This window comes from Atractosteus spatula, chromosome 5, assembly GCF_055471065.1.
Source record: "Atractosteus spatula isolate fAtrSpa1 chromosome 5, fAtrSpa1.hap1, whole genome shotgun sequence".
Taxonomy (NCBI): Eukaryota; Metazoa; Chordata; class Actinopteri; order Semionotiformes; family Lepisosteidae; genus Atractosteus; species Atractosteus spatula.
The window spans coordinates 47,440,110-47,455,959 of record NC_142710.1 but is presented as its reverse complement, the minus strand read 5'-3'; the positions used below and the strand labels follow the sequence as shown (position 1 = coordinate 47,455,959).

Sequence of the window (15,850 nt, the reverse complement as noted above, 5' to 3'; positions counted from 1 at the left end):
AGAGCGATTGTAGATAATGAACCTTATTCTGGAAGTCGCAGATAAGCAGAGGATGCCTACACTGTAGTTTTCACATTCTCTTTATTTTGTACATGTAATATGTGTGTTTTAAATACTATGTGCTTAACATTCAAGTTGCATCGCATTTTATGTGTTGCTTTTTATGTGTTTATGTGCGTTTTCTTTGTGTGTTCCTGTCATTTGTGATGACTGTTGTCTTTTGACATTTTTAACAGACCTCAGTGATGTAAGATAAAAGGAAACTGAATAAAAAATGTTTCTTAATCATTCATTGTCATTTAAAACATTAAAGAAAATAGCCTTTAGCAACAGATCGGTGCTGACTTCAATGCTTTGCATACAGTACGTGTTAAATAATTACAATTAAAAGATTCCTTGAGAATTCAGTAATTGCGTAAAAAAATGCATGCCGGTAACCCTACAGTATAGAAAAGTTCCTGAACTTTGCCTTAACTTATAGAAATTGTTATTTTTATCTCAGATCTGCTATATATGCTCTTTATATGTTCTGAATATAGATGTTCAAATATATTTAACTTGTGCATGAATTGGTAGACTGTTTTCTGGAGATAAGCTCAATTTTAAGAGGAGTTCTGGTGCACCTTATCTCAATCTGGAGGACATGTCTAGGATTTATTGAGAACATTTCAAGCCCTTCACTTGTAGAGAACTGTGTTAAATTTAATCTCTGATCAGGAATACAAGTTCTCAGTGCTTGAGGTTGAGGTTGATGAGTGTCTGAAAACACACAAACAAACCTCTATGTGAGAAATTCTTCAAAAGACAAAATGGGTAGGTCAAGAAATGTTTTGTTTGCTTAAATATAGAGAACATTAAACCTTGTAGTGCCAAATTAAATTATGGTTTTCAAAATAGAATAAACATTTAAGGGAAAAAAAACTTGCACAATACTTTCCTCTTTAAAGACTCTGAATATATTTTTCAATAAATTTTCCCTTTAACACATTCAAAGTAGATATCACTTGAAACAGAAAGCACCCTGTTAAAAACTTGTTAATTGCAAAAAGATATTTCCTGTCTTCCTACCTTGTACCGTGCATTTATTTCCATTTGTTAAGTACCACCAACAAAGGTGCTGTGCATGTTACAGAGCACAGTGCATGATGCCAGGTGAGAATGTATATATTTTCTGTCACTGTCCTTATTTTTCTTTTTCTGTTCATATGTGCTACTTTGGATTTGATTTGGTCTGTTCTTTAGCATCATGATTTCTTTCTCTGAACTATTGAGAGCAGCATTGTTTTTCTATAACAGTGTCTTATCATAACACCCCTCCCCCACATACACTCCTTATGATTTTGTAGTAACAGCACTCTAAGCAGTTTCTGGGGAAAAATAAAGAAATGATAATCTGAGAAACATTCTTACAGGCCCATTGTTGTCTATTTCAGATAATCTGTGTAATGGAAAATTCCACAAACACCTTCAAGATCTGTTTGCTCCCCTTGTGGTTAGATATGTCGACCTGATGGAGTCATCAATTGCACAATCAATTCATAGGGGCTTTGAACGGGAGTCGTGGGAGCCTGTAAAGTAAGGGAACCTTCTTTTGATTAACTTTGAGTTAGGACGGTTGGAGAGTCATGGCTTGAGTATAGAAACAGAACTGGAACACTGTAACTGAATCATTTTTTCCTTTTCTCCGGTGAAGATTAAAAACAATATGCTTTAACTCTTAAAGATAAAAATGACATGTTATAAGCATCTTCACCTGGATTTGTGAAAGTTAAAAAAGCTGACATTCCAGCATTCACAGTGAGTATAACACTGTCCACAGGAATAAATGGTCATTTTCACTTTATGTGTGCTGCTTATTCAATTTTTGCAGTTGCATGTCAGCAAAGGGTGAAGCTAAGAGTCTAGAAATTCTGTTCACAGGATAAATGTGGGTCATGGTTGCAGAACACTGAAAGCTTTCAGTAAAACAAATCTGCATCTGCTTTAGTTCCAATGGTTTTTATTTTCATTTGTCTCATTATTATGTCCAGTTTGCAAACTCTGTCCTGTTCTTGCACAAAATTCATCCTGTACATGTACAGGATAATGGATAATTACTTTTACTTACGCTTTATAGGCTGATGACAAAAAAGTCCAACTTTAAGCAATCTTTGTTTAGCCTAGAGGAGGAATATAAGCCAATTAGATTTTTATTGAATAGATTTTTTTATGAAACATTATCACCATATTCAGACAAAACTGGCAGACATACTGTCCTCTCCAAAATTCAAACTTTTTTATGAAGGAGAAAAACATGAAAACATTTATTAACTCTGACTAATGTCTATTAAAAATCTGATTTTCATTTTATTAACTTAAGTACTTTTATTCTCCTTTGCAAAATTAGTAAGTTGTACAAAGAACACATTGTTATGGGAAAGTTTGTAATTTCCTGCCAGTCGTTATTTCAAATTCAAATGAAAACACTGTGCATTGCTTTTCACCCAAATACCTTTCATTTTATTTTTTTATGATGTAAGATTTAGACAGCCTATGTATATACTGTAGGTCTTAACATCGTAATATGTAGTCCTTCCCATGTATACAGTTTCCTGTGAATTACAAAGTTTACATTTAATGTAATACTGCAACATATGTACACCCACAGAAAATTATAACAGAGAAAGGCTATCTAGTAAGAAGGTAAATTAAATAAACATTGTGTTCTTCTGATCTCTACGGTCCTAAGGGAAGGTAAGGTAACTTGTCAATATAGCTTTTGTTAAGGTTATTTCAATTTGTGTATTTTCTACTTAATTATTAACCCAATATATGTGTGTAATTGTTAATGCCTTTTTTGCTTTATGCTTTTTCAGTGTTTGTGTTTGAAAATTACTTAGTTGCATCACAATATGCACAAATTATATCAGCTCCTTATATTGTGTATGCTCTGAGTGTTCTATTTTGAAAAAGTCAATAATATGTATTTTAAAAGTATGAAGATAGTGTGGCTTGACTGTACTGAAATATTTTGAACATATTTTGTTGTGCCAGTATGTGTCAACATGACTGATTTTAAATTCATATCTCAGGGCCTTTTAAAAAATGTGTAATGTGGGATTTTTATTACGTTTCATCCTTTTATTATTTTGGACTAATACCCATTGTTCTGTGCTATGAAATGTCATCAGAAACTGTAAGTGATACCAGTTCTTTTGTGTGGACCTGAAATGCTTTGCTTTTGTTTTTGTTTTTGAAGATTGGTGTGTTGTTGTTTTCTTCCCTTCAGTTCCTTTTCTAAAATTAATTTTCCATTTTCCGCTTTGTTGCATCTCCTCTGAACCACTACAGATTGCCTTTGTTGTCATTCCCCCCTCCCGCTTTTTTGGGGAACTGTATCACTTTTTTTGAGCTTCTGGTCTTGCGTTGTTGTGCTTTTTTATTTTCCTTTTAAACTTATTTAGTTAAGTGTCACATTTGCTTCTCCAACATCTGCATTATCACTGTTATGGTATTTTCTTTCTGTCTGTTTCTTCTACAGGAGTTTAACAAGTAATCTTCCCAATGTGAATCTACCAAATGTGAATCTCCCTAAAGTACCAAATCTACCAGTTAACCTCCCACAAATGCCTAGCTTTTCTACTCCGTCTTGGATGGCTGCTATATATGACTCTGAGTGTGTATTGAGTTCACATTAGATCTGATTTATTGACAACAGTCACCTTGGCATGAATATGTCTTTTTCCTATTTTTAATGAGTGAATTATTGTTGGTTTTAGCAAATATTACTAAAGTAGCACCCAAAAATCGTCCCTTCAAATTCAGTGTTCACATTTGCCTAATAAAGAATGTTACATCTAATTTTGCATGCCACATACAGTACATATACTACACTACTACTGCTGTCTAACCTATCTTAAGATTTCCAGGTGTGCATTCCAATCCTATAAAAATATTCTTACACTCACTGTGCTCATATATTGTATACAGTTGGGGTAAGATAATCTGTAGTACTGTAATACAACACACTAAGAAATTTTAATAATTTTAATATTGTTTCATTTTTCCCAGCTGTAAAAAACCACCAAATTGTGCATTTGTTTGCTTTATCTGATTTGCTATCAGCATTTGGCACTCAATTGGGAGTTTGCAAATGAATATGAATGAAGCTAAGGTAATTACAAACTATGTTTAGACACAGTTACAACAACTAATTAAAAGCTTCTCCCACCACACTTCTCCATACTGTGACACATTATCTATTCTGCCTTTCCAAATGAAAGTGAAACATTTTCAGCTTTACAGGGGAAAAAAAGGTCTCAAATTGAGTGAGATGCTGTCATTGCAAATTGCAGATGAAGAGTCCAAGGTTCACCATGTTTTATAAAACCTGACAGCCAGCTGAATTTCACAGTCTTTAACTGTTGGCCTTAAACTATAGCAGAGCATTAGAATCAAAATCGTTGTGCTAAATTGCCCTAGTGTGGCACAATTAGATTCCCAAATTTGACATACTGTGTATCTACTTCAGGAATATTGCATTGAGGATTAGGCATAATGCACAAATACATTATTATTTACCTGAACATATTTTTCCTGTTGAAGTCATTTTCATGCCAAGCTTTCTGTATTAAAGGCTAGATTAGGCAGCATTTTAAAATGGAGAACCTGATGGCTTTTCATTTTCCTCTCCTTGCATGCTGTTTTACTTTAGGGTGGAAAGATACAAATAGAGATCTGATCTGTGTTTTTAACTACTATCCTGAGTTAAAAACAGATTCACTAACCCATAGAAATGCGTAAACCTTCCTCTTTCAGTCAGGATCAATATGTCTTTGTGACTGTACAGTGCATGACCCTACTTCATACGCCAAATAATCTGTCTTGTATAACATAGCCTAATTGTCTGGCTTGAAGAAGGAAAAGTAAAACTTTTTGTTTATTGTATGTTAAACATGTTATCTAAATTTGTACAAATTATCTTTGCACATGATTCATACTGTGAAATATACAGATTTTATTTTAATGAAGCAAGTAAATGGCTTTATTGAGTAAATTCCAAATGATTTTGTATCTTTCCAACATCTTCTAACTTCCTCAAATATTCATTCATAGTATAAAAGACAGATCTCTATTGTTTCATGTAGTTTTGTATATTGACTGTATTAAGAGAACCTGCAGGAACTGCATACTTGGCCAGTCCAGGATCTCCTGCTGGTGGGCCACCTTTGGCATGTCAGGATTATGGTTTTCAACATGCAGTAGCTGTCTGTGCTTTAGCTATTGCTCTGAAGCAGCCAGTACTTCAGTGCAGCTGGCATCCGTCATGATAGAAACACACAACATCACACGTTTCTACTGAGGATGTCAGTACCCTCTGGTAATGCATGGTGTGTTTAACATCCCTAGAAACGACTGTGCTGGCATAAGTGGTGTGCGAGAGCCTGCTCTATCTAATACTGCTGGGCAGAAGGACACGTGACAGGAAAGACGTCTTACTCTTCTACAAAAATGTGCTTTTCAAAACTTTTGGAATTTGCACTCACAATGTACAAACAGTTTAGCAAAATCGTTCACAGTTGTAGAAATATCAGAACCACCGCATTGCCCTGTACAGTATCTCTCTAAACAGAAAAGGCAAAAGTAAAATGTAACCATCATTGCACCTGGCCATTGCAATGACGGGTTCATACCTGGCCTCACTCACCACTTAATACCACAGCCCTCCTAAGATGTTTATCCTGGAAAGATTCAAGACATGTAATTGAACAGTATACAGTATGCATGACCCCCAGTTTAAAATAACCACACAGTTCTGTGTGGCTATTACTTTGTGGTAGACATACATTTCTTTATTTTTACCATATACTGATTCCAGTAAAAAAAAAGATGATACTTTATATAGCTTAGAAATTTCAGGTGTTATATGCTGGAAACAATCACTTTATGGTAAAAATAAATACATATGTATATAAAATGTATATTAGCCTAAATTCTGGAGGTGGAGACTAACAGCATCCCCTTGTGCATCAGTATGCTCTGTACCTTAACTTAGTTTGCCGTCTCCATTTGTGATAAACTGTTTCAAGAGACAGGTGCTCGCTTTGACCCCTTCTGTCCTGTTCTCTCAGCAACGGATCAGGTACCTCTGAAGATCTGTTCTGGAAGCTTGATGCTCTACAGACCTTCATCCGAGATCTCCACTGGCCTGAAGAGGAGTTTGCAAAACACCTGGAGAGCCGATTAAAGCTCATGTCCAGTGACATGATTGAGTCATGTGTAAAGAGGTAACTTGTTTTTGGTGAGAAAGACTATCAATGGAAAATGTCAGTACTAAGTATAAAGTATATCGTTCACTCGTTCAGGCATAAAATCATAACTTGTGTTCATTTAAGTGTCTTTTTATGAGTACAGGTGACTTGACTTTAGCTACAGGATTGTCTGTCTTGGCAGTCCTGGTATTTACAAACCTTTAAAAAAAGCCAGAAATCTAGATTTGTAAGTTGCTCACAGGAAGCATTTGAAAAGAATCTGTTTTCAATGTCGTCGTCCAGTATTTTCACTGTGGGCTAGAAAAGCAAGAATCTGAATGAACTACTTTAGGATCCATTTTTGGTGCTTATTTCTCGGTTACAGAACAAGGGTTGCTTTTGAAGCAAAGCTGCAAAAAACCAGCCGGACGACAGATTTCCGTGTCCCACAGTCAATATGCACAATGTTTAATGTGATGGTAGATGCCAAGGCTCAATCTGCAAAACTCTGTAGCATGGAAATGGGCCAAGAGGTAACCCAAAGCCTTTTTCAGTCTTCTGTGTTCTCACGTTTAAAGTAAATATGATTTGTTTGCTGTTAGAGGCTTGTTATCAAATTTTCTAAAAATATTTCCATTCAGAATCACTGGTTTCACAAAATTCCATTTTCATTCAATAAGCACTTGAGAATTTGTGTTACCATTTTCATCAAAGACGAAAAAACGAAGTATAAGTTTTCAATGTTTTTATGGAATTAAGCACAGATTTACGTACCGCATAATATAACATTTTTATTATTAAGCTGGTTTATTTTTCCATTATTTTATAGTTTATTTTGGCATTTGTGCATTTGTCTATAGGTCTGCTCTGGTGTTTTATTTGCAGATCTCTTGAAATTATGCTTTCACATTACATTATGTAAATCTCTTTTTTACTTTGATTTGGCATTGGTGTTGTTACCATGTTTCCTCTATCTTTCTTTTTATTTCTTTTTCTCTATCTTGTGAAAGTTTGTAAAAGAGTGGGTAAGTGCGGCTAACAATTCAATCGAAATTTCACTCCCATTTCCCAGATGCATAATTAGCATTCATAGCAGTTTTCCCCTTTCTGTCAGCACTTTAATTGTTTCAATTTCATTAACATGTGTAATAGATGTGATTGAATATATGTAGAGAATAATTGTGAACGTTATCATATTTGTGGTGTCTACTTCCAAGTGACAGTTATCTCAGGAAATACTAATAACTGTGAAATTTTCCTTTAGTATGTAGCCAGAGAAACATAGGACAAAGGTATTTGAAAACAAATCATTATTTTATCAGTGATAATATCAATTATATATCAATTAGAATCATATAATTGAATGGACCATTCCTCACTAGCAAAAGCAAATGACATCATGAACATTTTGGCTGATTTGGTGGTCATGTTTTTTTTCAGAGACAGTACCACTCCCAAATAGACAATCTAATTGAAGAAACTGTCAAAGAAATGATTACCCTCTTGGTTGCAAAGGTATGTTTTGCAAAATAATGGAAAATTATTAAGAAAAAAATTAGAAAAAAAAAGAATTAAAAGCAGTACAAGTCCTGTAAAAATGTTTTCTTTACAGTGTGCATCAAAGTGGCACTCCATTTATTTGCATCTATTTGTTCCTTTAAAATATGTCTTTAAAATCTTATCAATAATTTAGAATTTTTTCCTATAATTTTTCTCCAAAGAAGCTTGATTTTATTACAATATTTTGATATTGGATAGAAATGTATAGTTATCTTTAGTATTTTAAGAATGCATACTATTGTGAATGTCAGGAGCTAAACAATGTGTCTTTCTGCCAGTTTGTTACCATATTGGAGAGTGTCTTGGCTAAATTGTCCAGATATGATGAGGGGACTCTGTTTTCATCATTCCTGTCTTTCACAGTAAGAACAGATTGTACTTTTATCTCGCTTCAATTCCTTTAAACCCTGCTTAGACTGAAAGGTTGTTAATTAAGAATTGTTTCATGTTCTTAGTAACTACATTTGTTCTACTTATGCTTGCCATAAGTAGATAAGGAAAGTATTCTTCAGTTACATGAAGAAAGGCAAGCATTACTGTCTAAGGCCTTCCTTTCAATCTCTCTGTCACTGGTCCATTTAAAAATGTGTGGTATGATAAGTCTAGGCATAGTATGTGCCCGAATTCACATTGTATTATTTCATATATTAAAAGAAATCATCAGGTACTGTAATGTCTATGATGTTAAGCAGGTTTTGAACTCAGTGGTCACAATTCTTACCCTTTTTCTCTGATTTATTTTATCCAAGGTGAAAGCAGCCTCAAAGTATGTGGATGTACCTGTAAGTGAAAATAAACTCAATATTTATCCATTTCTTTATGGTGTTTGTAGCTCTTATGGTGTTTGTAGCTTTTATCTTGCAGTCTCATTTAAGGATTGGGCAGCTTGTCTGAGTGAAAAAAATGGAGTAGACAAATGAAAATACACAATTCCTTGTGGGCGATTTTCTTTGGTTTGCTGGAATGGAACGTCTTTTTGTTTTGCAATTCATGTGTAAAGTATCAGACAGTACCATTCAGAAGTAGATTTTGTTGAAGGAGACCTGTTTCATTAACAAATATTTGTCAAGGATTACATTAAAAATGGGCACTTGAGAGACTTGTGGCAGAATTCTCTTTTCACAAATATACATTAATATGGCTAATAAAAAAAAGACAATTTGTCACTGTGCCTAACAGAAAGCACTTCTTTTGTTGCGCAAATATAAAATACATTTTATGAGTCTGTCATTTTGTTTGAAAATTGCTTCAAAGGGTATCACTTAAGTGCTAACACACTCTCAGAATGCATTGATTTTAAATTAATGCCTTGTCATTAAAATGGTGAGTGTAAAGTAATGTATTTTATGTCCTAAGGGCCAAAAACCTATCCTTCACTCTGTAATTGTTTGCTTAATGCACAAAATAAAATTACATCCTAAAACTTGCTCATTTGCACCCATGAAACTATTCAAATGTGTTAACTAAGTTCAATTTACAGTGACTGACAATTATGTTTCCTGATGAATGGTTTTGTGGTGGTCTAAGGTACATTTAATTTAAAAAGAGAAAAGGAAATCAAATTACTTATTAACAAGCACATTGTCTTGACTGGATACTTTAGACATTTAAATGGCAACACATTTAACAACCTCTGTTACAGCCTGTTAATGAGTTTCTGACAAATGTGGATGTTTGCGTATGAGCTTTCTGAGTGCACCATAAATGAAAATTGTCAACATACTGTACAGATAAAGGACTCTTTTCATGTCAGGATAGAAAAATATCATTATGATAATAATATTATTAGGGGGTTGAAAATGAAACACCCCTTTGAAATTCAAGTTGTTGAATGCCTTACACACAGAACTGAGTTTATGATTACTTGTATTAGCTTGTGAAATCTGAAAGGAATCAAATTGACTCCCATTCACCTTCCCCATTTTACAAGCTTTAATTATAGGAAAGTGCAAACCATTAATAAAACAGGACTCAGAAAACATGATATCAGTGTTTTTTAAAGTTTCCATAACCTAGAATGTTCACAAAAAGAACAGATCCATTGTGTTTTATTTACAGTTGTCTGGTAAAGGTCTTGATTTATTTTGTGGTAACAACTGCTATTGTATTTGTACTCCCCCTCCCCAATATTCTGCTTTTCCTACTTTGTTGTCTTTTTTTCCAGAAACCTGGGATGGATGTAGCAGATGCCTACGTGACCTTTGTGCGCCATTCACAGGATATCCTTCGTGAAAAGGTCAATGAGGAGATGTATATAGAAAGGTTATTTGATGTAAGTAAATGCCTTCTCCTCCTACCCAAGGAGGAGACATTCCAAAATGTGACAAAACAATGGGCAGAGGGATAAGTCACATTTTGAAACCAGCTATAACTGTAAAAAGCTTTCCTTGCTAAGGCTTATTTTTCTTTTTCTCTCTTTCTAAGCCTTTACTCTAATCTACTGTTGCTATGGTCTTTGTATATCATAATACATTGGACCTCTGTTTCTCTTGCACTTCTTTGTTTCAAGCAAAGTGTCCAACCACACCAAAGAGGATTATCTTAAGCAGTGTTCTCTATAGACATATTAATACATTACACAGATGCAACTTCCATCCATCCACCCATTATCAGAAATTATTTCTGGTGAGGTTTGTGGCAATCTGGATCTTATTCTTGATACACAGGGCACAAAGCTTAGATAGCACATGCTTGGAGGTTTGGAGGAAACTAGGACACAGAGAGAGCATACAAACTCCTCACAAATCGCGTCTTAGTCCCTAACTGTACCAAGGAACAGGATCTGTCAGGTAGCAGTTGTAACTGCCATACCACTTTGATGCCCCAGAGATAACTTAATACAAACATATTCTATAAAATATTACAGTTCAAAGTCCATGTTATTACATTTTATTTAAATTTACATTACTCATGTAATGCATCTTTGTATTACTTTATTATAATAGCCTGGTGGTCATGTAGTATTTACAGTCAGCTGGTACACATTTTCAGTAAGAACCCAAACCTTGCAGATTTACAACTGACAGAATAGTGAGGTAATCAAATCTGTTACTGAGTTTTTAGTGTTTTCTGTTTCTTAATGGTCCATGACTTGACTAGATTACCACATTAAATAATTATTTAAAGATTCCTTAAAGCAATTTCTTTGCTAAAGAAACACAAATAATGAGGAAACAGGTTGTGGGGATTACTGAAACGAGGCTTTAAGTAAAAGAGAACACTGCCTTAAGTAACAGCAAAGACGTCAGCTTGGTTATAATCCTTTGTGATGCATGTCAACTAATTTGTCTTCCATTCTGTTGGATATACTGTAGCACTGTCTTTGTTTGCTTGTGTCTTTACAGCCAACTTTGGTTGTCCCTTTCTTGTTAAGTGCTTTCAAACAAGCCTATATTTTAGATATTTGTTCTTCTATTGCTTTTAACCCAGTATTGTTGCTTTCTGACTGTTCCAGGGTGTTTTCCTGAGTAATAACCGTTTCTATCTAAATTGTGTACAACTCACTCCTGTTTTCCTTCTTCTTACAGTGGTGTCTCTTGTTAAGGATTCTTGGCTTTGGGAATTTGTCTCCTCTCTCTGCTTAACAAAGCGTGTGCTTCCCCTCTGGTCCTTTGCTCATTGGCTTCCTCTTTCACAATGTCTGCAAACCCTGATTTGCATTTGTCCATTTCCCTTTGTGCTTCTCCTGTTCTTTCTTTCTCTCTTTCATTTCAGCCTTACTGATTTTCTGATATCTTGTTCGAATTGCCTCACTCTTGTCTCCTTTCACCAAGAGATTAAAATGGAACTTATCTCTCATATCTAAATGTTTTATCACATTATATCGAGTGGCATGATTTAGAGTCAAATAATCTTCCTGTGTACATCTACTAGCATGACCCATATCCTCTGAGACTGCCTCATACATACAGCACTCCAACCCCTCTTCAAAACTCTGTCAGTGCATGCCTGGCAGCAAGTGTGAAGTGTGTAGGCAGAAAAATCAAAAAAATAAAAACAAACAAAAAATCCTTTACAAAGGGAAAAACTATCTATAAAATACCAGTCTGCCTCTTGAGATGCCTAGTCACTCCACATGATGAATTCTGATGAATCGCTAATGCTTTTTTTTCCTTAATTTGAGAGATATCACATTTCCTTAGGTATCATACCATGTGCTGTTATCTTTAAACTGCAGTGATCTCTAACACATCAATAACATGTTTACAAATGTCTAAACAAAATGGCTGATTTCTATTATTTTAGAATGCATTCAAATGAAATTTCAATGTGTTTTAGAAAAAAGCTCTACATGTTCATGAAAATCTGAGTTTAAGAAAACAGCACAAAAATGTTCCTCGCCTGCTTAACCCATTTTCTCCCTTCTTCTTATTTTAACATTGAGTCTTAACTCTTCATTACTTTTATAACGACATGCACTATAAAGAACATGAATTAATTATATCCATTTAATTCAGTAATTTTTTACTATTTAAGACTGTTCATAACCAGATTAGCGTAAGTATTAGACCAATTATTAATTATGGATTGTGTGTGTGCTGAAATACACTGGGCCTTATATTCAAAACATTTAGGCACTTAAGTCTTCATAGTGAGAAAGAGGCATTTATACAGCTAATCATTTTGAAAATAGGGCTCAGTGTGTTCATACAGTATGTATTAATTCTAAGACAGCAATGTTCTTGTTTTTTTTCTAGGACATATTAAGAATTTGTTTGTTTGTTTGTATGTTGATTTGTGTTCGTCAGTGGAGTTTGGTAATTACAAACAATGCATTTGCTTCTGCATTGTAGTTTTTATAAATATTAGTAGGGGGTGGGTAAAGTGACTGTGTACACAATATCATATCAACGTTAAACACACAGCTACACAGTTCTGCAAGTTTAAAAGGTACCTCAGCTTGTAGATCAGTTTATATTATTTGAAATGCCTTTATTTTTCATTTTAGGCTCCTTCTGTATAGCTTCCTTCAGAATTTTCTTTTATTTAACTGCTCTATTTTTTGCTTCAGAGGATGGATGGTGTCAGTTCTGTCCCATGGCTGATAATTTTAAAGTAGTTTTGTCTTTGATCAAGGACAATACACTCACCATCCATTCTCCCATTGCTCCATTGACTTGCAGTGTTCTCAGGTTCCACTCTGTACTGATATACCCCTAGTGTACAGTACAAGTGTGGAATAATTGTTTGACCATACATACAGTAGATGTTATTGCTCTTGGAAGATTATCTAGCTTCTAATATTTCAAATTTTCTGCATTTTAATCTGGCTGATGAAATGAAGTATGGCCATTGTTCTCATCAGAATACAGCAGGTCATAATATCACAGATCAGTTTAGACCACAGAAGTGGCCAGTGTCAGGAAACAAAAAAACAATTAAGAGCGCGTAAGTGCCTCATTTTCATAGAGGCCAAGTATTTGTCATCTCTTGAACAGATAGACAGCAAATCAGTTTTGGCCACAAATAAGAAGATTAAATTTGTATGGGTCACTTATTTTAAATATGTCTGTGGTCTGCATTTTTAACAGCATGCTGAAATAATTGAGACGTCACATATGGGCATGCTTAATCATAATATTCTGTCATAGAAAAGTGGGTGTCCTTAATGAGAATCATTACAAATAATAATCTTTTTCATACATGTCTGGGATTGGACAGGGACATTTTGAAACAAATAATCTATGAACTGAATCCATTTAAGGATTTATCCACTTATGCTTGTTATTTATACTAGTCTCATGCATATGCAAATTAACATCTAATTTTGTTGCTCATATTAATTGGCAAGAAGCTGGAATACAGCACTGTTTTCAGGTTTCCAAATGACTGATTTTTTTGACAGCACGTCCTGTAAAAAACAAAGCTAAAACATATATGAGTTTGCCTTATATATAGTATGTCTCATCATTTATCATTGAAGGGACATTATAGTTAAAATTCCTTTTGCAGTATAGAAACTGAAAACTCTACCTTTCCTGGGGGGATTTATCATTTTGCATGGTGTCTTTTTTGTACGTCTATATGTTATGTTATATGGGTTTAAGTACTTGGCTGATGAATTAAGGGGTTAGTGTTATTGTCATTATTAATGTTGCAAAAATGCCCCCAAATGTACAGATGGCTTTGGCAATGTAGGTTTAAACTGAAGACCAATTTAAAATGTGGAATCTGCCTAAGATGTATCCAGTCATTTATTAGAAGAGATGAAATCTCGCTGAGAGACGGCTAAGGTTGTTAAGTTCAGAGCAAAAAATTAATTTCTTTTTTTTTCTCCTTGTAGTCCTTGAAAGAACAGCAGATGAGATAAGGATTAAAACAGCTGTGCTTAACGTTAGGCTCATCTGCTTAATTCCAGCAGCCCAGAGATCAATGATTAAAAAAGCCATCTCTTTAGCTCTGCTCAAATCTGCTGGCCTAGTGATACACAGGTTTTCTAGTTAGATTTCTTAGAGACACTGTGGCAGTATAAACTGTAGGGAGGAAAATTTTGACCAAGGATATGTGGATTAGACGGGTCAATTATACAGTTAATCTGCCTTCTGGGGATTAAATGTTCAGTGATTGATTTTGAGTATTTCCTTTGACCTTGGCAGTTATCAGATCAGTGAGATTGCATTTACTATAAAGTAAGCACTTAATCGTGTACTGATAGGGGCTGGATCCCAGTGAACTGGTAACTGTGATCAATGATCTTTCACTGGTGAGCTGGACTTGGAATACCATTTAACGGTCAAGGACACTTAACCATTTTACAGGCCTATACTTGCCATGTGTGTTGAAGTGAACAATTTAATTAATTTAAACTCTTGCATAAAGCAAACACATTGGACCATTATACACTTAGCGGAATCATGAGCAGAATACCTTTGACTTATTTTAGGTAATAATATTGAAACCCAGCACGGCATGAAGAGTAAATAAGAAGAAATATGTTTGAGAAAAAGAACATTTGTCAGAGTTCACATTTACTCTGCAGTACAATACTGGTTGACATCTACGATTCCCACATTATTTTAAATCGGAAACTTCACAGGCTTTGAAATACGGTGAAAATATGTTTTGCAATCTATGGGTATTTATTCTCACAGACTTGCTTCTTTCTTAACGGCAAAGATGCACACCTCAATAGAAGAAGTAAAGCTATTGTATCTTAATACAGTGTTTCCCCTCAACTCCAGTCTATAGTCCTCTGTAGGTGTACTGTGTAAGTGCTATGTACCTTTTGGATTCCAGTGAATAAGAGTATCGATTCTCTCTTTTTGTCCCCAGAGCTGATTGTTCATTTAAATCTTAAACCCCTGACTGATTGCTCTGCTACTCTACTTCAGTACAATTTTGCAAGCCTTATTTTTCTAGAATGCGTAGACCAGTAAATTGATTTTTTCCCCTCTGTAAAGCAGATTGCTTGCTGGGCTATAAGCTTTGACATAATGTACTGAGTGCTAGGTAGAATTTTTGATGGACTGAAACAAGGGAAGCTTGTTTGTTTTCTTGTTTTTTGGTCTTGTTGTTAAAGTAAATGGTTCTCAGGTCGTATATTGTACAGAAAATTCATAAACTTGCATCTGGCTTTTAATGCAAAAGTAAAATCCAGGTCAAAACCAGGACATATGACTTTTTGTTTAAGTAAATCTTAAATGTTTGACTCTGGGGAAAGAGATATAAGTGGATCAAAGCTAGAATCTCCCTTCTACAGCTGTAGTGTGTACATGGCATGCAGTGATTTTCTGTTTTGAAAGAAACTTTGTGCAGAACAAATGTATTTGCTATAAAGAGTGTAAGGAAGGCTAACCCTAGCATGCTTAAGATTTTAGCAACACATCAAATAAATAACTTGCATTAAAAAGTGGCAAATGCTTAATGCAAATGTGCATTAGAGGGCCCTAACAAGTAACATTTTGGGGAAACAGACAAAAACCTGTTACTCAGTGTTTCAAATGGGCTTTATAAAAAGTAATAATTCCATAAAATAATTTTTTTGAAAACCCAAATCCTTTATTATATTATTACAGTACAGTAGCTGGATTCCCTCTTTTTTTACTTTTTATAATCTAAGT

The 15,850-nt window shown here is 34.5% G+C and overlaps 1 protein-coding gene across 8 annotated transcripts in view; it reads left to right on the top strand.

Moving 5' to 3' along the window:
* The window catches only part of cadpsa (calcium dependent secretion activator a), a 145,166-nt gene that overhangs the window by 109,353 nt on the left and 19,963 nt on the right, over positions 1–15,850 (top strand). For 5 of the 8 annotated variants that reach the window (XM_088915244.1, XM_088915242.1, XM_088915243.1 and 2 more), the window contains 8 exons: positions 1,434–1,575; positions 3,521–3,655; positions 6,111–6,266; positions 6,616–6,763; positions 7,671–7,745; positions 8,069–8,152; positions 8,540–8,572; positions 9,955–10,062. In XM_088915244.1, coding sequence (XP_088771370.1) covers positions 1,434–1,575; positions 3,521–3,655; positions 6,111–6,266; positions 6,616–6,763; positions 7,671–7,745; positions 8,069–8,152; positions 8,540–8,572; positions 9,955–10,062 — 881 coding nt within the window. The remainder of the gene's footprint in view (positions 1–1,433; positions 1,576–3,520; positions 3,656–6,110; positions 6,267–6,615; positions 6,764–7,670; positions 7,746–8,068; positions 8,153–8,539; positions 8,573–9,954; positions 10,063–15,850) is intronic. The other 3 variants (XM_088915247.1, XM_088915246.1, XM_088915245.1) reach the window with 1 other exon arrangement.